General features: G+C 54.4%; 8 protein-coding genes across 8 annotated transcripts; 3 read left to right on the forward strand and 5 right to left on the reverse strand.

Annotated features, from left to right (window-relative positions):
• Positions 1-301: 301 nt before the first annotated feature.
• BAUCODRAFT_144064 (uncharacterized protein) lies at positions 302-1863 on the reverse strand (the record flags this gene model as incomplete). Its single annotated transcript, XM_007673380.1, has 5 exons — positions 302-835; positions 897-1082; positions 1154-1410; positions 1459-1650; positions 1710-1863. 5 exons carry the CDS (start codon positions 1861-1863, stop codon positions 302-304), a joined length of 1323 nt encoding a protein of 440 aa, XP_007671570.1.
• A 975-nt stretch (positions 1864-2838) lies between these two features.
• On the forward strand, positions 2839-5566 carry BAUCODRAFT_20501 (uncharacterized protein; the record flags this gene model as incomplete). The annotated part of the gene is made up of 5 exons (XM_007673381.1): positions 2839-3431; positions 3483-3649; positions 3702-4391; positions 4444-4523; positions 4580-5566. 5 exons carry the CDS (start codon positions 2839-2841, stop codon positions 5564-5566), a joined length of 2517 nt encoding a protein of 838 aa, XP_007671571.1.
• Positions 5567-5714: 148 nt separating this feature from the next.
• Positions 5715-6040, reverse strand: BAUCODRAFT_144066 (uncharacterized protein; the record flags this gene model as incomplete). Its single annotated transcript, XM_007673382.1, has 2 exons — positions 5715-5918; positions 5969-6040. The coding sequence occupies 2 exons, from the start codon at positions 6038-6040 to the stop codon at positions 5715-5717; spliced, it is 276 nt and encodes a 91-aa protein (XP_007671572.1).
• A 729-nt stretch (positions 6041-6769) lies between these two features.
• Positions 6770-11219, reverse strand: BAUCODRAFT_144067 (uncharacterized protein; the record flags this gene model as incomplete). Its single annotated transcript, XM_007673383.1, has 5 exons — positions 6770-6953; positions 7009-7559; positions 7613-8466; positions 8524-11029; positions 11082-11219. 5 exons carry the CDS (start codon positions 11217-11219, stop codon positions 6770-6772), a joined length of 4233 nt encoding a protein of 1410 aa, XP_007671573.1.
• A 1249-nt stretch (positions 11220-12468) lies between these two features.
• Positions 12469-18248, reverse strand: BAUCODRAFT_28742 (uncharacterized protein). Its single transcript, XM_007673384.1, has 2 exons — positions 17615-18248; positions 12469-17543 (listed from the first exon to the last, which is right to left on the reverse strand). Exons 1-2 carry the CDS (start codon positions 17910-17912, stop codon positions 12742-12744), a joined length of 5100 nt encoding a protein of 1699 aa, XP_007671574.1. The 5' UTR covers positions 17913-18248; the 3' UTR covers positions 12469-12741.
• Positions 18249-18654: 406 nt separating this feature from the next.
• On the forward strand, positions 18655-22511 carry BAUCODRAFT_20505 (uncharacterized protein; the record flags this gene model as incomplete). Its single annotated transcript, XM_007673385.1, has 4 exons — positions 18655-18746; positions 18805-18866; positions 18925-20673; positions 20722-22511. The coding sequence occupies 4 exons, from the start codon at positions 18655-18657 to the stop codon at positions 22509-22511; spliced, it is 3693 nt and encodes a 1230-aa protein (XP_007671575.1).
• A 475-nt stretch (positions 22512-22986) lies between these two features.
• Positions 22987-25423, forward strand: BAUCODRAFT_20506 (uncharacterized protein; the record flags this gene model as incomplete). The annotated part of the gene is made up of 2 exons (XM_007673386.1): positions 22987-24438; positions 24509-25423. The coding sequence occupies 2 exons, from the start codon at positions 22987-22989 to the stop codon at positions 25421-25423; spliced, it is 2367 nt and encodes a 788-aa protein (XP_007671576.1).
• BAUCODRAFT_28747 (uncharacterized protein) lies at positions 25395-26536 on the reverse strand. Its single transcript, XM_007673387.1, has 3 exons — positions 26459-26536; positions 25512-26407; positions 25395-25464 (listed from the first exon to the last, which is right to left on the reverse strand). Exon 2 carries the CDS (start codon positions 26393-26395, stop codon positions 25559-25561), a length of 837 nt encoding a protein of 278 aa, XP_007671577.1. The 5' UTR covers positions 26396-26407; positions 26459-26536; the 3' UTR covers positions 25395-25464; positions 25512-25558.
• Between the last annotated feature and the right edge of the window lie 227 nt (positions 26537-26763).

The raw sequence follows: 26763 nt of genomic DNA on the forward strand, positions 1-26763 counted from the left end.
GGACAAAGGTCGGGGGACTGCTGCTGGAGGAGAATACAAGCACCAGTGCATGGGACAGGACGTTGGGAACAGCGGCATCTTATATCTGGCAGGAGGACTATCACGTGACGAAGCCGTCTCGTATGCAGTAGGTACTAGCTCATGCTACTGCCACCTTGCGGCTGGGCAGCCTACAATAATGATATCACCGCTTCGCTGGCATCACCATCGCCGCCGCTGCGACAGCCAATGCCAAACAGAAGCTGAGAGCGTACTTGCAACTCGAACCGCTTGAATGTAGTCTCTTCCCAAGATCTTGCTGCTATGTTGGCGGCTTTGCCTCGTTCGGGAGCTTCTCCAAATTACCCACACACTTTGGCTCCTTCTCACCCGAGATGGTCGGACTACTACTGTCCAGAAAGTCTCGTGCCAGTTTCTGAATCGTATGCCACTCCTTGATGCACTCGTCGAACTTGCCGAGAATCCGCTTACGAAGATTGTAGTCCTTGTTGAACTTGGACGTGACATCACCCAGCTCTGTCTGCACCATGTCGAAGCCGGATTTCTGCTGCTCGAACATGGTTTTGATCGAAGCCATGGCTTCTATGGCCTCGTTCATGGCTGTATCCAGCCCGTGGACAGTCTCGCCCATATGCGAAGTCCAGTTACTCAAGGTCATGAGAGCTCGCTCCTTCGCCACGTCTTTGCCGTAGTCACGCTCGGCGTCCTCCATTCGCTTTTTGGCTTGCTCGGCTTTGATCCCAAATGCCGTCGCAACGCCAATGGCGGCCAGTGTCCCGATGGGGAACCACCAAGCGTATGTTACGGAAGTGGCAGCGGCAGTAACATCGTCTTTCTGGAAGAGCATCAGTGGTCCATAGTCCATACTCTCTTCGGATTGGGGGTCATATGCTTACATATTCCTGTCGAGCAGACTGCTCCGTGCTGAGTTGTAATGCCTCGTCAGCACGAATCGTTGCCAAGTCCCCGTTGATGAGGTCAGTATAGCACTTCCTCGCCTTGCCTTCGTGGTCCGTTTTCGAATTGAAGCGATAGTCCAGGTCATCAACTTTCGTTTTGTCCGACATGGTGGTGTTCCTGAACTGGAGCCGTCATCGTCAGCACTCGTACGTCGATCGCAACACATGAGCTAGCCTTCAAGATTTACACGTACACTTTCAACCTTGTCGATGTGATGCTGACATTTAGTAGCGTAGCCGTCCGCCGAGCGTTTCAAGTCCGCACAAATATCCTGCAACACCTCCACGGCGTCCTTGTAAGTTTGGTCATGAGCCGGCTCTGGATCAGTCTCCGACTTCCGTCGATACTTGTCTCCAACCAACACGGCTAGGCTTTGGCTGAAGTTATCTGGGCCCTCCAGGTTAGATAACGCATACTTCACGTAAGTCAGGACATCGTTGGTCATTGAGGCTGCCATTGATCAGTTTGTGCGGGTCGGTGTATGCTCCGATGGCTTACTCCAAGTCGACATGCTCTCGTCGTTGAACGATTTGCAATGAGTATGGATGTTTACAATCGCGGTACGCATGTCCGTCCACGCACTCTGGTCATGCTTCTCCAAGGTCTGAAGGTTGCCTCGCGGAATGATCTCCTCGAAGCGATGGTCGTTCTCCGGATAAGCCAAGCCGGTCATCACGTAGAGCCACACAGCTATGAAGTGGTAAGACGGGCAACAAGCCTCATGGAGTGTCTAGCAGCTGCTCACTAACCATGGTAGGCGCCCTTCGTAAGCTTAAACGTCGTGGTGTCTTCCTTTTGAGGTGACTGAAAGTGAACAACATGCTTGGCCTTGTCAGGCCCCGAAGTCACATAAGCCCAGCCTTCAGGCAGCTCTGGCTCGCTGGAGGGTTGATTGTCAGGCATGATAAGGGAGCGTTGGGTGCCGACGGGCTTGAGTAGGAGACTGCTGAAGCAACAAAAGAGGAGAGCTTGTAGTACTTATGTCAGTGCATAGAGCGCTGTGCGACTATGGCGTCCGTAAAAGGTCACGCTCGGGTTTTAAGAGCTCGTCTCTGCTGTAGCATCGAAGCATGGCGCTCTCGGTGGCTACTCAACAGCAGGTTGAACCTTGAGCATTCGAGGCCAGGTTTATAGTCCTGTAATGGGTTTGGCTTGTCCGAATCAGCATGCCCACGCACTCGCGCCGGAGCTTGAAGAGTGATCTTAAAGGTTATTGAACCCTACCAGTAGCCCCAGAAGGCTGTGGTATGCAGGAACGTGGGCTGGGCTGCTCGTGGCTGGCTGGAATCTGGACTCTATCGCCAGCTATCGCCTTGTTGGCAAGAGTAGTTCACGTCTTGGCAAACGCCCAACTTTCGAGATGAGGCGGTGAAACGAGGGGCCTTCAGCCACTTCCGACCATCCGTCCCATGTCCTTCGCCATCTCACCACGCTCACTGTGGTTACACTTACACAAGACCGGGTGCACTAGTACACCTGAGGAACGTAGTGTTACCACGAGCATGTCCTTAAAGCGGCCCACAGGAAGCGCAGTCACGCAGGTCGAGCCTCCCACTGGCAGAGCTCTCAAGCTACGATATATTTCTTCGCTTGCTGCATGCAGGTGGACTTGTAGGCGCATACTAGCATCGTTAGACGGTACTGGCATGGGTCGCTCGAAGCATTCTGGTGCAGGCTGGACGCTTGGCACATCCGAGGGGAGCTGAAAGTCCCCGAGCTGTCGCTCTATCGAAACCTTGAGCCAATGGTCGATGCAAGGTGCATGGCGTCGCTGGCGTGGTGGTAAGGTGACATCGTCTGCAACTTCTACTGTCACTTGTCCTCTTGTGATAAACCTCTCGCACGGGAAGATGACATCTTTAATGCTGCAGTGCTTTCATGACTGCCATGGCACTCCCCAGGCTGCCGACACAGGCTCAAAGCGACTACGCTATCGTGAACAGTCGACTCCGCTTGATCGCAGACGAAGCCTACCCATACGAGGCATATGATGCCGACGGCCAGATCGGACATGCCAGAGCAGCGATTACCGACCTCGCTGCCGGTATCTCCCTGATTCCTAACCTTCCAAGTATCAGATTGATTGAAGTATACGCCGACACCTTGACAACGCAATCTCCAATAACGCTATCGCAGCGGGTGGATGAATTGTTGATCTTCGCAAGGCACATCGTGGTCGATTCTGCCATTTCGATCACAGTCTCTAGCGGTGTTCTGGTGAGGTTCTACTGCTCAAGCTCATGTTGTCCCTTCAATCTCAGAATCTCAACACCCAAGGGTCAACAGAACGTCACGGTCAATGCTCCAACCAACTGTCAAGCTGTGGACGTGGAGATTGATACAAAGGATTGGAGTGCTATCGTTAGCAACACTCCTGAGCCGCCAACTGACCGCTTCGACGTACCGAGTCTAGCGGATCGTATCCTCGACAAGACTCTGCAAAAGCCTCAATATGACGATAAGATGAATGAGTAAGCACGGTGATCGGCTGTTCGACTGTCGTTGCTGATGGCATACTGCAGACATCTCCCGCAGCTCCTGCGGTACCAACTACTACTAGCGGCAAGCTGGCAACGACAAGAGCCAGAGACGGCTTTTGACATTGGCACCTACGTGATGAAAATGACCCAACGCATTCCCAAAGCCATTGATCTGTACTCACGTGCTTTGACGTTTGCGGCGACGCCAGGTATGTATGCCGCTCGTAGAATGAGAGTCATACTACTTACCCAGTCCGTCAGTTATCATGAATCGCGATCAGCTGGCTGCACAGGCTGATTTAGTACCCGTATCCTCTACAAAAGCCATCCTTGAAGCTCACTTGATGGCCGCAAAGACGTTCGATGACGCTCTCCGCGACTTCAAAGGGCAGGAAGCCAATGCATCAAACAGCATTCTTACGGCCAAACTTGCTCTGCAGGCATCGGAAGATGCCGAAGCCAGCTACTCCTTCCTTGCCACCCAAGCCAAGGCTCGCTTTGATGGTGCTCAAGCGTCACTGAACACCGCGCAGAAGAATTTCCAAGACCTGGAGCTGCTGATCCCCGCTGCGCAGAAGGGGTTTCAGGACGGCATCGAGAAGTGGAAGATCAAACATATTGCGCAAGTTGTCGTGCAAGGCTTGGTGGCTGTGACCATGATTGTGGGCTCGATCGCGGCCGCATGCGTTGTACCACCGGCCGGTGTCGGTGCTGCTGCGGGTTTTGTTGAGCTTCCCGAAATCACTGCGGAGGCCGCCAACGGTATTGCGACTGTCGAGCATATGGTGACAGTAATGGATCGACTCAAGAGTCTGTACGATAAGATCAAGCCCGGCTTGGAGAAGATTGGCCAGCTTGTTGAGAGTATACAAGCGATCCTTGCCTTGCTCGTCAAGATGAAGCACGTAAACGAGGCAGATGGTGCTTCGCTGAAGGGCCTGAATGTCTCAGGTATGTGTTGGTGACGTTCGTTGGTCTTGAGTTCTCGCTAACACCTTGGCAGTGAAAGAAGGCGACGATTTGATCAACATGGCAGCCGACTGGGATTCGTTTGGAACGGAGATGGCGTTCTTGTATGACCCAGTAGGTTCTTCACCCCTGCATAGCTTTGCTCTAGCGTCCACTGACTGAATCTATAGATCAAATCAGAGAACATCGAGGGCGGCGAGTCGTTCTTCCTACTCGTTGCCAAGCTCGTGATTCGAGGCAAAGCAGTTCTTACAGCTCAACAAGCAGTGACAAGCACGGGAGACCAGTATGCTGCCGTCCTTGCTCAGCAGCTCATGGCGACAAGGTCAACATCACGCCTGCGCGCTGCATTGCCGCAGATCCAGGGTGACCCGGTAGCTCTCCACCTTTTGCGCCGAGATCTCTTCCAGAGACTGGTCGCCGTCCGGACGAGCATCGCGCTCGACTTCAAGCAATATCTTGACGGACTTGCATGGTATGCACTGGAAGTCGTGCAGACAAACATCAATCTCGACCCCCTCAAAGATATCGGCGAGTTTTACAATGACACTGCAACGCTGCAAGGCGCATTCGCAAGGGTGTCTGCGTACGTTAGAGTACAATCGCGCTCGTTCTGGCTCTCGACAGCTTCCGGGAGTCAGGGCATAGCGGCCAGTCAGGCGGATCCTGCACCGTTGATGGTGGCCAATGCTGGCTCACTAGCCAAAGATACCATGCAGAGCAAAACCATGACCTTCTCCATCGACCTGACTTTGCCATGCTTCACAGGCTTGGGACGCATTCGAATGAAGTCATTTTCGATCCTCCTCGACGGCGTTGCCGCCGACTACGTTTCACTGAGAGCGAGACTGGGAGAGCAGATGGCTGACCTCTCACTAAACTCTGCTCAGACAGACGGGGTCCAGACCGGCGTGGAGTTGCAGAGTGCGGCCAACCGAATTCTGCACTTCAACGCAGCCGCCTTGACGTTGGGCTTCGCTTACAGTGTCGATCGGCAGGGACAGCGTACGGACCTGCTGTCTGGGGATGTCGATCCCGCGGTTTCATGGCCGAGTCCCTTCAGAGACTGGACCATCACCATCGATGACAGAGTGGATTTGGCGGGACTCAAGTCTATGGTGTTGCGTGTCGACTGCGATGTCAGCTTGTGCCTCTAATACACCATCGAAACAAGATGTGTCGCCATCCGAAAGCAGTTTAAGAACCGGCGATGAACATGTGACTGCAATGTTGAGACGAATACAATTGCAAGACAGCGTAGTGTTGTCGTAGTTGAAGTGGCAAGGCTTAGCTGGTACGTCGCAATTACTGCCTCGTGCTCTGGGCACCCTCCTTCTCCATACCTTCACAACCCGTCACCTTCCCGGCCATCTCTTCCACCTTGCCGTAACCATCCTTTTGCGGGTCACGGTTTGCGCTCGCTTGTTTCATCGCGTCGATGCCGGCCTGCTTGTCACTTTCCGCGGACTTTTGCCAGGACTCGGCACCCGTTACACTGCCAACGACGCTCTATGTTTTCGGTTAGGGATGCGCTCAGACAACGATGGCCTGGGGCGTACTACCTCTGCTGCTCCTTTCACGTACTGGGCGTGGCCACCAATGAGCGTGGGGTTTTGCTCTGATGAAGACATTGCGACGGTAGGTTTTGATATCAATGTAGGTTGCTGCAAATACTACGAGTGTATGTTGGCCTCGCTCTTTGCCATTCATGAGACGAACGATCGATGATGTACGATGACGTGCGGGTACGTCCGAGCTGCGGCTCCTCCCGACGGAAGTCAATTCCTACCATGTGGCCAGATATCAGCTTCGCAGGGACCGAGGACTCTTGAATCCCACGTCTATCCTTTGCTACAATCGCATTTGCCTCGCCGTCGCTCTCTCCGCCTCGTTGTCGTCCCCGCCCCCGCCGCTCTACATCCCCCGTTACGTCCTATGTCGCGCTCGAGAAGCCTTATGCCTCATATGGAGCAGCTACGCTCCTGGCTAAGCAATGGCGCTTCCTACGAAGAGGTAGCCAAGCGGCTAGAAGTGGAGCACGGTGTCAAAGTATCCGCACGGACGATTCGTCGCACTGTTAAGGACGACGGTCTACAGTTACGACGCCAGAGCTGGATCGATACACCGGCACTTAGAGCGCGTGTAGTCCATCTGTTCCATACTGCAACTTTGACCGATAGAGAGACTATAGAGATCCTCCGTGCCGACGGTTTTATGATCGAGCAGCGGCGGCTACAGAGGCTACGTCTTGAGTTAGGGCTTCTGAAGGCAATACCGTCTGAGCGCCTTGAGGAGGTTGAAACGACGATGAACCAGCTTCTCAGCATGTATCATGACCCTAACCCTGGACATGCCTGCCCTCAGTCAACGTGAGCTGGCGGGAGAAGGGGAGCGGCCAACTGCAGGAAGCCTTCGACAAAAGTGTACGGTGCTGGATCACTCCTAGTGGCACCATCCTCCTGTCCCACCGTCAGAGTCATGTACTCAGTTGTTGGCTTGCCATCATCCGTGAATCTGGAGTATGGTTGCAGCCATCTCCATTGTCTGCAGACTCACTGTTAATGGGTGATGTCAAAGGAACGGCAAATTACAGACATACCCTTTAGTGCCGGCCACAGTAAGCTGTATGTCCGGCTTGCCCGCGTCCTTGATATCGGTCCCTTGCGACGATAACCATGAAGTCGGCGTTGCTTTCTTGGCCTGGTTCCACTTCTTCGGTACATCCTTTGTCATAAGCAAGGGACCCATGGAGAAGAAAGCGGTCATGTTCTTCGTGGGCTCAGAGAGTACCCATCCTGGCAATTGAAGTCGTTTGATGGGCAGGATGCCGCTGTAGAGATGGATTGGTGCATACGGGTCGATCAGTAGGGTCTTGATCATGAGATGCGAGGCGTGCGCGGTGAGAAAGTCGGTAGAATCGGCAACCGCTGCGTCGGGATCAAGGAAATAGGGCTGCAGCTTTGGAAAATTGTCGGGATCAATGAACGTTCGAGGGTACCCTGGGGTATCTGCTGGCTCTGGAGGCGTGCTGGGTCTGGGAAAGCAGTAGAAAGTGTCGAAGACGGTCGAGCCCGGACCGTGCCTATTGTCCAGAGCCTCTTGGTTCTGACTGTCCCAATACACTACGACACCATCGAAGGGACGATCTCGCTGTGCGTTCGGTCAGCCTCTGCATGCCTCCAGACAGACCAGACAATACTCACATCACCGATTTTCACCTTGAATCTGTATTTGCCCATCTCATCCGCAGCCTTCTGCCTCAGCGTCGCAAGGTCTGGCGGCTCATGGGGAGTATACTGTGGCCATAGAGGCGGCTGCGCCAGCTCAAGACTCCACCCAACGTTCACAAGAGCCAAAGGTTTGCCGACAATAGCGTTTGCGGTTGATGCATACGACGTCGGCGTCTGTGGCATGCTTTGAATCGCCGTTTCTATCGTGTTCCACAGCGCAAGCGTGTATTGTATGCCTGTGGTGGTCGGCTTTCCGATCGAATCCTGCATTGGCGTTCCGTCAACCAGCTTTGCGACAAGGTCGCGCAACTGATCTGACACCGAGGCGGTCGCACTAGGCGGTTCATCGAAAGGAAGCCATTTCTGACTTTGAATTAGACCGAACGGGCCTCCAAAGCGCACAGAGGTGTAGAATAGGCCCGCTGCGGTAAAGAACTGCAAAGCTGAATCGGCATAGTTTACAATGACCCAGCCAAAGATGGGATTTTCCCAGGTATTCGAAGGGCTCCACTTAAGGAACTTTCCATTGCCGTCACCATTCTTTTGAACAAAGCAAGCATTTGCTCGACAGTCTTGATTGATAGAGGGAGTTAGCTGGATGAAAGGGCTCATTGGGTACCCAGAGTGGGTCGGAGCGTCCGGCTGCACTTGTTGCGGGCTAAAGACAACATTGAGGGTCTTGTCAGGCATGACAGTTGGGAGAAGCCGATCGGATAGGCATGGGTGGATCGCCTCATGAAATACCGGCGCATCGTACGGTGTCCTCGCTGGCGGAGGAGCGGCGATTGCTTGGCCGAACTTGTCAACGATGGTGATGTTTGTGATGACTGCGGTTCCGCATTAAAGACCGGATGGCAAAACAGCATAACGGGGGAACGACTCACCAAACTGGCCATGCTGTACGGGCTTGAACACCTCATACTTGGGATCAGCTCCAAAGTCTGTGAGCGTGCCATAGGGAGTTTTTGCAGTCTGCGAGTCCATGAAAACAAAGTCCTCCTCCGTCATCCCGAGGTATCTTTGTCCAAAGTCAACAGCAGCTTTCATCGGAACCGGAAGCTGCCCGATGCTACGCAGATTTGGTTTCATATGCTGGCCGTTTGCAAGGGTGAGTAATGCGTCGCTCACGCCAGTCAATTGGCCGCTGACGAACCTGAGCTTCCCGCAGGCGGCCACAAACGCATCCTTGAGCGCTTTCGCCTTCTTCGGATCGGGATCCTTCAACTCGGCCGGGAGTTGATCGTCTGTTGCTGTACTGAGTACTTGGTTCACAACGGCTGCCAGTGCAAACGAGGGCTGGGGCAAGAGGAGAATGCGGCCCCACAGGTGCCGGCTGTCTTGCTGAGGATCCGTTGCATTGGTTGGGTTGGCCGGATCGTAAAGAGGGCTCGGATTAATGTAACGCAGTTGTTCGTGGTTGCTTTCGCTGGTCCCCGTGTAGTCCAAACCGATATCCCATTGACTGTCAAAGTCTCCAACGTGATAGTACACGCCCTCCCATTCGATGAATTGTGGCCGGAACGGCTGCTCTTGAGACCAAGCCAAATGGCCCAAAACATCTGCTGGCAAGCCGCCGGAGGCTTCTCGCAACACCTTTCCAATTGTGCTGGTAAGATCTGACGCAAGTGGCATCCTTTCGATGAGGTCCAATGTGGGCTGAACCATGCCTGCTAGTGCCGGGTTCTGGGGTGCACCGAAGGAGCTTGTCAGCCGAGTCGGTACATTCTCCATGTAGTTCACTGGCCACCCAGAGTCAAGGCCGGCAATGCATAGGGTTGGGTCATTCTTGCTGAAGAAGGACTCGTCTGCAAATCTCTGGACAGTGAGCTCCTTGCTCTTGTTAAAGATCTCTTCAGTAATCATATCGAGTTTGGACTTCAGGTTCCTGCCCTCGTCTCGTAATTGCTGAATGCGAGATGAATATATGCTCGTCCGAGACGTTCCGTCGTTATCACTCGCGAATTTGAAGAACTCTGCGAACAGCGAGAATTGTAGCAGCTGTAGCTTCGAGGTGCTGGCATCAGCAATTTTCTGCATGTTGTTCAGCCTTGCAAGATCTTCTGCCTCGACTGCGCCTGGGGTTGCGGGAGGATCTGCATCGACAATGGTTTGACCGTTCGCGTTGACGGAAGCCTTCTTCTTGTCGTATCGCCACACGAAGCGACCGCCCGACCGGGTGAAGTTGTGGTCGTACAACAGATCTGCTGCCTTGATGCGTTCGTCGTAGGTGTCTTCCGAAGCGTACAGTAGCTCGGTCATCGAGCGGAGGGTTCTCGCTGTGCTGGAGCCTACGTCATTCAACAACGAGCCTTCCCAGGCGGCATCTGATGGATCCTGGTGGGCTTCGAGAAAGGTTAGGATGGCGTCTAACGGAGATGTACCGATAGATACCGGCTCCATGTCTGTCGACGCAGTAAAGTTTTTTGCATAGGTATCGGAAGGCGTGCTTGGTTTCTCTGTCACATCATACTTGACGTTGTAGAGTGCACTGTAGCAGACGAGCCGTCTTCCATCCGGAGCATTGGCCGCATCATGAGAAACACCAGTCGGTAACTGACAGAACATCGCTTGTAGTCGCCCTCTCAAGCTCCGGTCGAGGCTGGACATCGCTGGTAGCTCGATCAACGGATCAGTAGGCGGCGGCGATGGGTTTCCAGGGCTCAAGACCGTCGAATGCCAACCTATAACTACATAGTCGCATGTAGCGCTGGTCAAGAACTGAGAGCCATCACCGTAGGCGAAGTTGTCGGAAGTGGAGAACACGTTAGGGTTGTGGATTGCGTAGTCGGCAAAGAGCGGATTGGACGAGTTCATCGTAGTCAACGGCACCCGACGTACCTTTTGATCCTCACTCCAACCCTGCAGCGGCGTCTTGTAGCCTATGTACATCTCAGCCTGGTTGTTGAGAAGGTCTGGGTTAGTCGTTGCATCATCGTTGTAGGCCACGAAGGGAGTGACTTCTGTCTCAAGATCCACGTCGGAACTGAGTTCGTCCAGCGTGCTTAGGCGATTTGACTCGATGATCCATGCTGTCACAGGCTCGATTTTGGCAGACTTTGGCTCGAAATTCCGAAGTATTCGAACAAGTAGCCATCGGTCCGGAACCTGCTTGAAGGTCGGTTGCGCAGCTTCTTTGGAAGCATTTTGTTGCGTTGCATCGTTCCGATCCGCCAGCGGTTGGTCTTTGGAAACACCGGTTCTATATCCACGAGGAACGGTCCAGTGAAGATACACCCCGAACCGGGACTGGTCGAGTCCAATGCTCGCCGGTTGCGGCGCAGGCACATCTGGTTGGAGGTTTTCAAACGGAGCGGAGTAGACCTTGGATACCCTAGGGTTCCCAGTCGCCGGCTTTGCGTTATGAAGGTCTATGGCGGGCAGGAGATCGTGCTGTTAGGATTCAGTGCCCAATACAAAAGAGCCGATAAAGCGCATAACAGACTTGCAAGACAGCAGCATCCAGCCTCAGTGACACATAGTCGGGTTGAGTTATAGGTGCGATGAGCGTCTCCCCTTCTTCAACTACCGGCTTGTTGAGGATGAAAGCATCGAGTTGCACAGGCAACGCAATGTTGTCCATGCCGTGAGCCCTTCTTGGTCCGTAGCATATACACGACGTCGGTGCCGGCGGTACCGTCCATGTCGAAGTTAGGTCTTGTTCCCTGAAGACGAGCAGGGAAGCCTATTCAGCTTACGGCGAATGCACGGCCCCCCCCTTATTGTATTGAAAGTATACACAACCGATGGCTGCGCTGGATCGAACGGCGCCCCCAGAATCAATGTGGCTTGGTCGGTATTAGCTGAGACGAAACGCTGCAGCTGAACTGCTGAACACCCCGCGTCCACCGTGCATCTCGGCTACAGTCTGGGCAACGCCAGAGAAACCCAGGCGTGCGTTCCGCAGCTGGGCTGTCTTCCACTGCATTAGCCCCTGCCTAGATAGCGTCCCTTCCGGTCTTGTTAGCGAACAGAATGTTACTGGGATATAATTGCTGAGTAGCATCCTCACTGTCCGTGTCCACCTGCGTGATGCTATTCAAATTTGACATTAACAGACGCTCGCAATGAGAAACCGCATCTTAGCCGCAACCGCCCTTGTCGTTAGCCTGTCCATCGTCAGCACCATCTTCTCGTTGTTAGCAGCAACGTCGAGGCGATGGGCCGTGCAGCATTATTTCCTCAACCAGACGGACCTCTCTACAGAACAAGCTCCTCTCTGCCAGTCTGAACGTTCGCCTTTCTACCGCTGCGGTATTCCACAGGTCAACATAGATGCGGGAATCTGCACCTTCAACGACACTTGCACCTTCTATCCGCCCAGCGGCAAGAATCGAACCAGCTGCCGGCTGGCATCAGAGGTGGGCACCGTTTTCGAGCAATCTGTCAAAGCGCAAGGCACCATTGGGACGAGCAGCGAATGCCAGTCGGGTATGCATTGTAGGCTAATCGCTTAATGACAGTCCAACTGACACCCGCTCACTAGTGCATTATGCTGGCGATCTTCAAATCGCTGCGACCGCCTTTACCGGCTTAGGGCTTATGATCGCTTTGGTCATGTGCGCGGTGAATGTAGTAGTGGCTTTGTCATACGGTCAGTCATATGAACATGAGTCAAGAAACACCTCAGCTGTAGATCGCAGTGGTGGGGAAGGAAAAGGCCCGCGCCAACATATTACCCACGCACACCACAGAGGCGACGAACGGCGCGCTAGAGTCACCCCATGTTTCACCGTCGCCCTCATTAGCACCTTGACCGTTGGTGCTGCGCTGCAGTTCTTAGCGCAGTTCTTTGGTGCCGTCGGTCTGATCGTCCAAACATCCGGAACAGCGGCGCTCATCGCAGGCGCAGCGATACCAGGCGAAGATAATTTCACCGCCAATGAGTGGACATTGGACGTCGGGCTGACACAATATGCAACAATTGCTTGGGTAAGCGCAATTGTTTGTGCATGTGTGGTGGGCGCCGCATTTCGAGGGCCGCATATCGGCAAGCTGCTTTGAGCCTTGGGCGAGAGGCGAATGTTGCGGAACTGTGCGCCAGCACGAAGTCCGTGACTGTACTGAATACGTAGCTATACCAGGTTCATCGATTCTCTTGTTTGTTAAGCGGTGACTGCAACAAAAGGCAATTCTGGCCACTGCCTGCCCAGGTCTGCTGCTAAACGTGCCGGGCTGAGTCCCAAAAGTATCCACTGAGCATCGAGGGCATCTGGATCGTCCACACTTGCACCGACTGGTCGTATATCCCATTCAAGAGTATCACTGATCTGACTCGCCAACGCTCCCCTGATCTGCGCAAGATTCAAGCGAGTGTCATTCTGTACTGCAGCCAAAGCGTTGCCGAAATCAATCCAGCGCGTCTCTAGTCTCGTCTCGGTTGGTTCGAAAAGGGCTGCAGCCAACGCCAGATCGTCCACTTCAAGAGCTACATCCTTCGTAGCGTGCAGAACGGCCACATTCGCGGACGATACATCGAATCGAACAATCTTGCTCCGCGCCCGCATTGGTTCAGGTGCGTACAGTCTCACGCCCAGCGCCAATGCAAGGGAGGCCGGAAGATTGCCGTCACGGACAGCTGCTGGTTGTGGGCCACCGGATACAGCAGCCCACAAAGGGTCATCGGCAGACGTCCAGGCGGTGTGTGACCATAGGGCTGGAGGCCCGGGTTTGAACACCAACTCGGCACGCCAATCCTTCTGGATTATGTTGTCTTTGGCGATGGTGATGGTGAGAACAGAATCAGCAGGCTGCTGCGAATGCATCGGCATCGCATAAACCCCGGAAACAGTCTTGTCCACGACAGCGATCAGGTCAGATGACGACCCGTCCAGACTTGTTGCGAACCGTGCTTCTGTCAGTGCAAAGTTCACGTCTACCCGCATGACCAAACTGGCTGGATCAACGTCCCAAACGTACGTAGTGCCGGTATTGGGAAACGAATTATCGGCAGCAGCAGCAGGGGCCTCAGCTGGGATGAGGCCAGCCTCTACCGTCCATTTGTGCAGTGCAATATTGTCGTCGTTGGGGCTTCCCGAGATGGCATCTGTGCTTCTCGGTGCGGATTGTGGACCACCCGTTTGCAGAAGCCCGAGAAAGTCGATCAGCGAAACAGGGTCCGTAGCTTGGGTCTCGCCTCCGCCAAAAGCGATGTCAAATCCAAAGAACCAGAAATCCACGTGTGCCGTGCCTCCAAACTCATTCGGTCCCCAGAGCACCAGATCAGCGCCGACGTGGACGGAGACATGGATGTGAATGAAGAGAATATCAATCTCGCATTCGATGCCCACGCTTAAACTGATCGAGGCGTGGAAATGAAAAGGCTTGAAGTTGATAAAGGCGTCCATCACAACGTCGGCGTACGCAGAGACAGGTCCCACACCAAGAGAAAGATGCAACGTGCCTCCGGCCATGGCGCACCGTGGAGTCACGGCAACGTAACCGGTACCGATGATTTGGATGTTGTCGCCAACGACGAAGCTGAGCTGAATACGGTCCGGGACGGGATAATGAGGCGGCGGAGTATATGATCGGGCGTATCCACCAACGCTGACAACCCAATCACCAGCGTACGGGTTGCTGCCGAACCAAGAGTAAAAGCTTGCGGCGCCGGTCAGGTGAGCCTGGGGTACGTAGACATGAGAAGCCGGAGCCAGCGCAGCATCAGCGGCAATATATCCTTGGGCGAAGTTTAACTCGACTTTGAGGACGATCTCGATGTAAAAGAGCGTCGCTTCCGGTGGCGCCAATGGCTCCATCTGGAAGATACCGTCGGCAAGCAGTGCCATGACCACTCCCTCTGAGGCCGCGGCGGTGCTTGTGCTGTCGGCGCTCGTCGTGATCTCTAGCATGAGCACTGCGGTCAATGTCACCAGATCAAAGGCAGTAATGGTCATACCAGCGCAGAACCACATTGATCCTTCGCTGGCGGACACGAAAGGTGACGGTCCTGCAGTGATGGCGTTGAGAACAACCATCGGGTCGTTGCCAGCTCCACTAAGCCCAGTGTCGCTGATGAAAGGGAAGCTGTATAGTTCGTTCACGGTAGGCATACGAATCATGTAGTTGTACCCAAACCCAAGCCGGACGCCCGAGATGGTGGCGAACTCAAGCTCAACTAAAGGACCGTCGAGCTTGCCGTAGACGAATACAGCACGATAGGCTGTCGGCTGCTTGATGATCTTGTACTCTCCCACGGCCAGAATCTGCCAGGATTTAAATCCCACGGCCACTCCACCACGGTACACTTCCACGGCAGCGTCTCCTTCGTGCTCGAAGACACCATTGAGTGTGATCGGACCACGCTCTAAGCCGACGGCCAGGCCGTGCAGGCTGATGTGAACCTTCTCGATGGTGTCTCCGACCGCTGCTGCTGTGAGCGAACTCAGGTCGTTCAACTTGATCTTGTTGAGGTCAACGTCGATGGTGAAGCCAACGACTGACATTGAAATGGCGCCCAAGTTGAGCGAGGCGTCCAGACTAATCAAAAGATGACCAGTCTTCACTTGGAAACTAATCGCTGACACACTTAGAGGTCCAGCCTTCAGCTGGACGTCGCCCTTTGTCGGGTTCCCCTCGGTTGATGGCGCGACCTCTGAGCTGTTAGTGACAACATTTGTGGATGTTAAATCCACTTCCGTTGGCATCGGCGGTGCGGCAGCGGCACTCCCAAACACGTGATCCAAGACTACTTTACCGCTTACGATTACAACGAAATGATGCCCAACGGCCAAGACTACGTCTTCGGGATTGTCATCGTCCTTCTTCGCTTTCTTGTACTGTATGGGTGGGACAGGAGGAGAAGGCAAGTTGGCAAGATCCGCCTTGGTAATGCCCTGCTTAGCGAGTACCGTCTGATCGTCGCTCACCCAGAGGTATTGAAAGCTGTCAAATGGCTGAGGCAGTTGCTTAATAAGCGGCACATCGTTCATCATGGGAATCTTGTCGCATGTGAAGCGGAGGAGCCTCTTGATACTGGCGGGAGTCTTGTTGTCGGGACTAGCGATGGTCTTGAACTGCACGAAGTCAAACTCAAACCCAGCAATGTTGACTGAAACACACAGCGTGGACCCTGTCTCGGAATCGTGCTTGAACACAAGGTCGGCAAGGTCATGACCGCTGCCAGTGGGATCAATGGGTATACCGGAGACAAATTGTGGCAGAGCAGTGCTAGAACCTGGCACGATGCTCTCCAGGACTGACCCAATGGTCGATGCGGTGGATGTTGTGCGGAGCTTGGCCTCAAACAGAAAGTATTTGGTACCACTCGGAAGCCGTTTGCTAGCGCTGTTCTCGGGAATGTTGCTGCTACCCTGCGCTGCAGGCGGAAGGCTGCCTTTCCCATCCTTAGATCCCATAACTGTGTCGTAGGCGGTAGCTTCTTTGTCTTTAGACTCCGTGCCCACGTATTGGAAGAGGAGGTCCAGCTCCAGTTCCCCCAACAGCAGCACGCCGAACATGAAGAAAGAGCTCGCGACGCCGCTGGAATAGGCGTAGACGATGTTAAGGGAACGGAGAGTAAGCTTGTCTAGTATTGCCATGGCTCCGCCACGCACCGTAGGGTCAAAGAAATCGCTCAGCAAGCCGACAGACAGATCGTTGATGGATGACGTTAATAGCCAAGTAGAAGGGCCACTGAAGTTGTTGTAAAGCACGGTGATGAGTGCAGTGGCTGCTTCACCACCAGAAGTTGCCTTGAATTCGAAGGAAGATGAAACGTTGATGGAGTAGAGCGTGTCTTGGTTGGCAACGCTCTGCAGCACAACGTTGACGCTGGCTGTGGTCCATGAGAATCCAGTAGGAACACTGCTTCCGTATCTCTCATCGCCATCAAGACTTAGGGCAGCAGCAAAGCTGAACATGCTCGTTTTCGGCTGCTCAGTCGTTCCATCACCGAATTTCGTCAGGCTCACTTCGCAGTCTGTAAGAAAATGCGGGATTTCTTTGGGTGGTATGCTTTGCGGTGAAACAAGCGCCCAAAGATCGATACCGTCCTTGATCGCGCTCAAGTCGTGAGTGCCGAGGGCCAAGATGATGGTATTCATGACGTTATATCGGGCATCGTACAAAGGAGATCGGAGATTGACGGGGTTGTAGAGGTAATCGTGTGTTATCAATTGCCCAAAGAAGGTTTTGGAGGCCGAGTCGTAGGTCAACCCGATGATAAGCGGTCCGCCCGTTGTTTGCTTAACGATAAGGACCCCGACCGCCCAGTCGATGGATGCCGTTCTATTGTCGGTGTCTCGACTAAGTTGAAGATACCACGGATAGAACGAATTCCCAAAGAAAGCTACAAAGGGATCGTTTGTTTGGGTGTCATCTGGCATGGATGAGGTGGGAGCATCCGGCGCTGAAGCAAATGCACTGGTGACCATGGATATGACACTCATACCAGTCGTTGGTGTGAGGGTCACGGATAATGTCTGCGCTGTAAGGTCCAGGTAGAGCTGGAACTGGCCCATCGTGAACGTGAACGAGATCTGTGGAGTCGATGTCTGTTGACCCAATCCCCGTTGGGCATTGATCTGGTATCCAGTAGACGTTGTGGCGATCACCTGTGGTTTGGCTTGAGCAAGAGCAGAAGGGTTCACCGTGATAGTTAGCTCCTTTTCGATCCAGCTTACCAAGCTCTGTATTATGCTCGATTGGAAGTCAAAAGCAACGCGCTGGGTGATCTGATACGTGTCTACATCGACGACGCACCAGAGACCCGAAGTCGGGGCTGCATCAGAGACCGCTGCTTTGGGCGCGGACACTACGATTGTCAAAGCATTCGACGTGTCGATTGCGTTTACGAGGTGGGCGATCTTGCTGCCACTGCTAAGATCCACCTTAAACGTCTGCAAGACTGCTCGTAGCGTCGGCCCGGTTGCTGGATTTACTGGAGCTCTTAGGAGCAACACACCCGCTGCAATGGACACTCTTAGGACAGTTTTCCGAGAAAATCACGCCCGGTGCATCTCGGAAAGCTCGACTTACATCCACCTGAGTCACCTGCCCATGCGGCATTCCATTGCTGACCAGCGATGGACTCGGGGTATGTCTCGAGGAAGTAGTCATAGTTCAATTCGCTCGCATAGACCACCCCCGGAATGCTTCCGGAAGCCAGAGAGACATTGGCGAGTTTTGAGCCTCCCACGTCCGTTACGTTGGCATCTGTAGTTTCCGTGACCGAGAGACCCTCGTTGGCCAGGATGGTGGCCCAGTTGTTTGACGATGATATGGTGTTGACCGCAGTGCCAGGCTTGAGGAACGGGTCACCCTGGATTGCGGCCATGATGACTCCTTTGTCCGTCGTCTCTAAAGCATGATTGATTGAACAATGTCCATCCTGGCGACACTGCAAGGTCTAGAAGATGTGACATGCCTGCCACGCCCTCTTCCGAACAACCTCAAGCCCACTGCATTGCGGTCGATGCGCATGAGCACGATACCGACCTCCCTGCACGGCGTGGCGCTCGAGCTCAACTCTGTGGCAGGCTGACGTCGGAGTCAGGAGAGGCCGCAAACGATGCGGGTGCATGGCGTCGCAAGCTCCAACTGTGTGGCTGACTGAAGTGAACCAGGATGCATAACGGACGGCAGGTACGAGCTGTTATGTCTTGGTGTTACACCCCCTTAGTTCCGGTAAAGGCCTAGTCTACGGCTGTGCTTTACCGCGGCTTGAACCGACTCCGGATGTGCGACCTCCTCGCCTCGCTACACAATGAACCTTCATAAGTCCAGCCGAGCACGTTCGTTCCGCCAACAACGAAGCATGCATGTAAGCTGAACGCTACCTTGCATGTAACATGCATGACGGTGTGTGACCAATGAGTCGAGGGACGAGGCTTGCGACCGTCATGATGTACAAGCCCGTGGCTGGCGAAATGCAGTTCGTCTTTCGGCTCGGTCAACCCTGAGCGCAATGCCTTGAGTGTCGTTCCACGGATGTAAGCACACAGCTGGGATAGTGGCGAGTGAATCAAGCTCTTGATCTGTCAGAGCTTCAAAGTTGCAGTTTCCGACTGAGGGCGGCAATGGCAAGACAGTTGCTATTTGCGCGTCTCAAAGGCGCTCTGACCAGCACGTCAGCTCCCTCGCCCGTCAGCGCCGGCGACGACGAAGTGTTGTGAGTGCTGTTTGCAAGCCGCGCTCCCAGCCAGAGCTAGATGCTTGCTAACCGGTAGGGTTGGTGATATCAGACCGGACGGCCACATGCGACTGTACGCCTTTTACACTCCAGCTCTAGGTATGCTATGTAGCGTCCCGACATCTGCCCACCGTACTCATCTTCATCGTTGCTGCAGGAGGCGGCGAGTATACCGTGTCGGCATCTCAGCAAGTGACCGCGTACCGGGTCAGCGAGGCTCAGTCAGTTCCACCCATTGTCAACCACCGGCTAATCCCATCATCTGGTCATCCAAGCACTTTGGTCTCCGAGCCAACTCCGCAAGGTTTCAATGTCATTGCTCCACAGTTTTCGCTAAATCCAAAATTGATCAACAGCTACTATCCTACTGCACAAGACGAAGGCAGAGTTCTGCCTCACATTGTCTTCAACGACCCACATGTTCCATGGTTACGGGACGCTGGCCTGACAGCCTGGGCTACCAAGCCCATTGCAAACCTATCCGGCGATGGCGCGGACTGGAGTGGACGCACAAAGGTGCCTTGGATGGCTCTGATGGTGTTCGACCCAGCAGACTTGGTCGTCGATTCTACGGCGGCCGGTTTGTTAGGGCTTAGTGCGCTTGAGTGCTGGATGAAAGCCACGGGCAAGCCTCCGGTTAACTACTCGTACGACATGACCGTAGCCGAGTTTCTTGGCCTGAAAAGTCGTGTCGCTGTGGATGCGTTCGACCCAATCTCCGACGTGCAGCAGGCTACGAAGGTGATCTTTCCGAAAAAGCAGCAAGTCAAAGACGTGTTCGGGCAGGACCCTAATTCGCTCACACCGCTGAACGCGCTCCAGATGTTGTCACATGTGAGGCACGTCAACAATAAAGGTCTTCCTGATTACGACCCGACGCTCACGACATACTTCTCGGTTCTCATCTCTTCCATGTCGGGCGACATCAAGATCCAGCAACCGACCACGCACATCGTGCACCTTGTCTCAATTGAGAACCTGGACAGTACTTTCGACCCTACCAGAAGCAACGGGATCAGCGGTCCAAGCGAGCGCATGGCTCTTGTATCGCTTTTCTCTTGGGTGTATTCCTGCGTCCCCGATAGTGTGGACTTTGCCACTACCATGAACGCGCTAGCGGCTTCATCGCAACCGTTGCGGCCTCCCGACCCAGTCTTGGATGGTATGGTAAGCGCATTGCCAAAAGATGCTACGCCTGCGCAACTGTCGGCCGCCAATGCACTTTTTCAGCGACTGAAGCATGGCTACACCATTTCACGGTGGCGCAATGCAGTGGGCGAAGTCAGCATGGCTTTCAACCGAAGTCCGCTTGTACCAAAACATTTACCGAGTGTGGTGCAGCCGACTACGTCTGGTTCAGCGGTCACTCTTCCGCAACCGCCAACGGAGGACTGGCCGACCTACTCGATGTCCGGGAAAAACTACCAGATATTCGACAGGAATGTTGGGATGCTCGATGCAACATACGCCTCCGCGTGGTCACTCGGCAAGCTCACAGCCATATCTGACTCGACATTCATTGCAGCGTTGACTCGTTTTCGCAGCAGAGCTACTACGATGGCTGTGTCGCAGACGCTGTTGGCAGTCAATGGAATTAGCAACAAGAGAACCGTCCTCGCGCATGCCGCGACGTCTCTTTCAGCAGCGACTGGGCTTGCAGCGGGTGGGTTCAAAGGCGACGTGGCAAGAACCAGAGTTCCGAGTAGCACCACGAGACCACAGACGACTATTGACAGCGACGTGAGATCTAGCTTGCCAAAAGCCATTGGTGCGGCCGTCCGTATCCGAGGTCTGTCAACTGCTGGCGCTGTACATACTGGACTGGACGCTGAGAAACCAGTCGACTCGGACTGGGAGACGGTGTCCAACTGGGTGCATGATGCGTTGTATCTTGGGCACGTCCCGGGTACGTAGTAAACGACTTTGAAGTCACCACCTTTACTGACAGTACCAGCGTTTCATCTGTTCCCGGACCCTTCGTTCCTTCGCGAACATCTTGATCCTTCGACACTGCCAAAAGACATCACGAAACTTCATCCGGAAGCACTACGTTTCTTCAGTGTTGACGGGACTTGGCTGGACTGCTTCATTGACGGCGCACTAAGTTCCGCAAATCACACCGACCCTCAGCGTGATGAAGTTCGCCTCGCCATAAAGAAGGTCATCAACGAGGCGCTGCGAACAGGTGGACCCTCCGGCACCCCAATTCCAGTTCCTGTGTCTGGCTTTGTGATTCGATCGGCAGCAATCAAAGCTACGCCCGATCTACGAGTCACTGTTACAAGATGGAGTTTCTCCAACAGTCAATGGACTGAAGACGTGCAGCATGATCCTCTTCTACGTCTTACTCACCTTGACGACTTCACTATCTTTTGCTTGCTGGATTGTGGTCTGGATGAGGTGGCCAAGATCACGCTTGCTCAGCCGCCACACCATCAACGTTTCGCATTCTCCGTCAATCCCGACTTTGATCGCGACACAGGTGCCTACAAGTCGTTCACGCCGGAGTTCAAGGTTAGAGCCCTATATACAAATCCAGGTCTGGCACCGGAAGCAGCCGGAGAGGCTGGAAGCTGGCCGGAACTGTCACCGCCGTACCAATTACTACCGAATGATGAGCAAGGGTTCTACAACGATGCCACCCGATGTATCGCTGCGGACGCCATCGTCCGCAAGGTGGTCGGCAAGCTATCTGCGTGGAACCAGGCGGCTGATGCGTCCAAACGCCCGTACACGGACTCTGTACCCGACAGCGCTGTGATGGGATTCGAACTCGGCGACCCTGCCTACCAGCTCGAGATTGAAGGAGTCATTCCGGGATCAGACACAGCTTTCTCCCATCCGCCGAGACAGCTGTGGACAGGCAATGACACGACCACGAGTAGCTTGCCAGCGCCCAACAATACATCAACCAATCAAGGCCTTCTAAAGCTCATTGCCGCCGGCCAGCGCCCGGCCTTGCCCGCACGCGTTTCTCTGAATAGAAGTGCAGTCGTCCGGCACGTGCTTGCGGCAGGTGCTCCTACCAGAAAGCCCAATGTCGCACCTCCTGCTGACATGAAGGATTGCCAATTCGAGCTACTCGTACATCCCGATTACCGCCAGCCTCCACCCCGACCGAAGCCGCCATACAAGTTCGATGCGCGAGCGTTATACAGCCCACAGACACAACTTCCGGCTGCTCCGATCTCTCTTTACGACCTGATCTTCGCCGTTCGAAGACGTCCTCGTCATACAGAGGGCAAATGGCAGCTGAAAAAGATCACTATAGAGGTTCCCGTGCAAGATGGTAGCGACACAAAAAGCGCAAGCGACATCATTTGGCGCGATCCACTGCTGGCCGCTACGGACTACGCGGGCAGGGGTCTTCGAATGACGGGCAATCATCGCTTCATCCCCACTTTGCAAAGTACGCTCAGCAGCGATGATGGGAAAGAATGCCTCTGCATCACATTGGTGCCTCGCAGTGGGCAAGCGGAAGGAACGATGCTTTTGAAGGATGACGGAGCTTCCGCTGAAGGAAGTGTACGTCTGACTGACGCCCGCCTGGCGCCGATTGTCGACACGCGGAGGAAAGTGCTAATCGCGCAACCGAACAACGCGCCGGCTGTATCGACCTCGGCCGGTCTCTGCTTTGTCAAAATGACGGAGGTGTACAACAGCGGCCAACAGAACCAGCAGTCGTGGGCTGTGGTTCTCAAGACTAGCATGCGCGACAAGGATGCACGGGGCAATGAGATGTAATGCACTCCAATTGGGAAGAGGATGGTACTGTGGCGCTCGTGCTGGTTGTAGCGCCGCCGAAGCGGGAGACGCACTCTAAGTTCAGCCAGCCACGCCGGGCCGAAGAAGCCTTTGGCGCACGCATCACGCCACCACCCTGAGCCGAGACTATTGAGCGCCACCTCAGCTGTCACTTCCCGACCTTGCGTGGTCATAATGCATGTCGGCTCGAGCCCTGCATTTGAGCTATCGGTGGCTTGCGCACTCGTGAACGCCTCGGTCTCAGGGTAAGTGCTTCTAAGCGATTGAGCAGACGGCATGGTTACATCGCCGTGTACTACAAGAGCACCTACGTTAAGGTACCAAGCTTTAATGGCAACGCTGCGGCTTTGGTAGCACGGTCAGGTCCCCGTTGTTGTCCGTTGCAGTGTTGGCCCCGCCACAGGTTGAAGCTTGCTATCGTCCATCTTTTTAACGGAAAGCCCAAGTAAGAGTGATGGCTCCTGTCACAATCAATGGAAATACTGTTGAGCTAGCCCAGTCTGCTGCTTCATCGGGCTACTTTCCTTCCGATGCCTCAGAAACCAATTACATTCTCGTCCAGTTCTCGCAGCCAAGGACAACCGCAGCGTACGAAGAACTTGCAAGGCACGGAGTCCGCATTCAGCGAGTGGAGGAGAAGGACACACTGTTATGCCGATACGAGCCAAGTGACCTGGAAGTGCTGAGAAGACTGCCTTATGTGGCGCATGTATCCGTCTACCATGGCGATTTCGTCGTCCATCCTTCCGTATGGGATGCAGTGAACGCTGCGCCACTTGATCGTTCCACAGAGACCGAGGCCGGCGGCAACACTGACCCAGCCATTGCAATTGCTATCGTCTTACACGAAAGCTGTGGACAGCATGGCGAGGACGTTTGGCAGACGATCCAGTCGCAAATCGACCCAAGCGCTGAATTGATCGACGCCAGTCTGCCGCAAGTACGTGCCCGAGTCAAAGGTACCACCCTCAGTCAGATTGCGTCAATGGATAGCGTGCGCTCCATCAACCGAGTAAGGAGGTTTGAATTCCATACCGCCCAGGCGTATCCGACTATTGCCCAGCTGGGTGAGCCGTGGACGACGGAGAACAACACCGTCTTTAAGGGTAGGGGCGAAGTTGTCGCTGTTGCCGATAGTGGATGCGGTGGACACGATCCGCCATCCGTCGGGTTCGAAGACAGGGTCGTTGGACGGGTCAACCTTACTGACACCCCGGCGAGGAACCACCCATCAATGTTGTGGGACTGGGACGGTCATGGTACCCATGTTGCCGGCTGTGTGCTCGGTAAGTATACCAGACCTACCATTCCGAATGCCTTTTTGCCCTCGTACAAGAGGCGTTGCAAGACAATGAACGGTCCAGCTACTGAAGCTGGACTTTTCTCTATTAGGATTGTGGGACCACCTCCCTCCGGAAACCTCGTGCCAGACCTTGCCACACTGTTTGATACGCCGTACATGCTTGCGGATGGGACGCCCCGTCTTGCTCGGGTGCACAACAATAGCTGGGGAAGCTCGTCGGTGGCGAGCTCGATAGTCCTCGTTCAAGCGTACGGCGACAACGACGCGGGCTTGGTGGACAGAGCCATGAGCAATGAAGCTGAACTGCTGATCGTCATGTCCTCTGGTAATGACGGTTCGAAGAAGACCCAATCCGTGGCCAATAGCGGTGGACCGTACCAATATAGCCAGGTCAACGAGTCACGACTCGCCAAGAACAGTCTCATAGTGGGAGCTACCTTCAACAACAGGTCCATGACGAGATTAAATGCCGCGGGAAGAGCACGTTGGGCCGATCAGAGACTCGCTGATGCAGCAGTTCAAGAGGCAACGTGCTGCGATGGCACGTTCAATATTTCCCCTTTCGGAACGATCGGCTTTCCTCGAAGTCCTTCGCGCGTCTTGGTAGGTTGTATTGTATTCTTCGCCATACGCTTTAGGTAAGGCTAACGTTCCGTCTTGTGATGTACTGAAGGCGTTCAGCAGCAAGGGTCCGACTCCTGAAGGACGCATCAAACCCGACGTCGTGGCCCCTGGTGCCGGGATCCTCTCTGCAACCACGACCCACCCAAGCAGGACGCTCCCCAACGACGCGTACGGCGTATGCCCGTACCCCGAACTGTGCTTCTGCAGTGGTACTTCGATGGCAGCACCACTGGTTTCAGGCTTAGCCGCCTGCGTCCGTGAGGCTTTGCGCACAAAGGGTCCAGTCCATGCCATAGCGGGCCCAATCCCCAACCCGTCCGGCGCGCTGGTGAAAGCGCTCCTTATCAATGGTGCGGTCGATCTCGTTGGCTCGGCATACGAGTACGTAGACTACACTGCAGCCCCCGGTGACGAAAGAAGAACCGTGGGCTTGATGCCGCCGTCTCCAAACGGTACACAAGGCTTTGGACGAGTGAATCTTAACCGTTCGCTGGTCTCTCTGACCGAAGATGGCGGTATCTTTCTGGGTGAAGCTGCTGTGAATGCGGGAAACCCATTGCCACAGCAGACGGCTGAGCAGAGTGTCACCCTCCCCACTTCCATTGCCAGAAGCTCGCTCCGTGTCACACTGACGTGGACGGATCCACCGGGTGCGCAATTGCAGAACTCTCTGTCGTTGGCCGTGCGATGTACCGACGGGTCGGGAGCTGCACATATCTTCCCAGCGGATATACCTACTCGGTGCCCGTGGGAGATCAATCCAATCCCCTTCGCGGCGAACAGCAATACTCAGCGTGCCACGATTGGGAATGCGCACAACTACCAGCAGGGCATCAATATCACTGTAAACATCAACAGTCCAATTCAGCCTTATAATATCCCTCCCCCGCGTGGTGGCAACGGTCCAGTGGTTCATCGAGCAACCCAGCCGTTTGCTGTGGTATGGGCATTCGATGCTTCATGACCGCAAGACAGTCCGATGGCCGCTTACCAAGCCTAACTTAGGTAGGCGAATACAGCCAGTAAGAGGATTAGACTTGCTAAGAAGGTAGACTGTAGTGAGCACGGATGTCAACAAATATATCGGGCCAGCTAATTCTCAGCGGAGTTTAAGCAACTGCCGGACCTCGCCTTGTATTGCTTCACTCATGTCCTCAGTGCCGGCTTTACCACCTAGATCCCCAGTGCGCACCTCCAGACCGCCATCTTCCTTACTGTCCAGCACTTTGGCCACCGCCTTCTCCACTACATCCGCTTCATGATGCATGTTAAAGCTGTACCTCAGCATCATGGCCAGGCTCAGCACTTGCGCCACAGGATTTGCGAGGCCTTTCCCGCTAATGTCTGGCGCTGAGCCATGGACTGGTTCATACAGTCCCACAACGCCACCTGCCCGATTTCGCCCTTGTGTGGGCTCGACGCCGCGTGCTGCAGGTGGCCCAGCCAGAGAGGCTGAGGGTAGCAGACCGAGCGAGCCGGTCAGCCCACCTGCTTCATCCGAGAGAATATCGCCAAATGTATTATCGGTCAAGATTACTCCGTTGTAGGCCGTGGGCTTCGTAATCAGAAGCATGGCCAGACTGTCGGCTAGTTGATCCCGCAGTTGCACCTTTGGAAACTCATTCTGAAAGACTTCATGGACTATGCGGCGCCAGACCCGAGAGTTTGCCAGAACGTTCGCCTTGTCTACGCTCCAAACTGGGAGTGGAGGATCGTGTTGCATCGCTAAAGCACCGGCTACTCTAGCTACACGCTCAATCTCAGGGCGTCGATACTCCCACGGATCGCAGCCATAGTCCTCTTCCTCGATCTTTTGGCCGAAGTAGGCTCCTCCACAGTTCTCGCGAATTAGCATGAAGTCCACACCCGAAATAATCTCCGGCTTGATTGGTGACCTTTGAATTAGAGACTTCGAGGCAAAGTTACAAGGTCGCATGTTAGCGAATATCTGAAGCGGTAAGTACATACAACCCTGCTGTGCTACTAATGATCAGCGTACCTGCATTCGCTGCCTTATTCTAAGCAGCCCAGACTCGGGATTGGGTTGAGAATGGCCCCATTCTGGCCCGCCAGCACTCCCGAAGAAGACGGCGTCCACCTCTTCTGACTTCTTTAGAACAGCCTCCGTTACCGAGTCCTTGTGTTTGTCGAGCGAGCAGCCGCCACAAAGATCAAAACCTCGTTCGAATCTGACGCCTGAGCTTTCCTCAATAATGTCAAGCACCTTCAGCGCCTCGGTGACGACCTCAGGTCCGATATGGTCGCCGGGTAAGATGAGCAATTTGCCGCCCTTCGCAGTCGTAC

This window comes from Baudoinia panamericana (genome assembly GCF_000338955.1).
Source record: "Baudoinia panamericana UAMH 10762 unplaced genomic scaffold BAUCOscaffold_1, whole genome shotgun sequence".
NCBI classification, from domain to species: domain Eukaryota; kingdom Fungi; phylum Ascomycota; class Dothideomycetes; order Mycosphaerellales; family Teratosphaeriaceae; genus Baudoinia; species Baudoinia panamericana.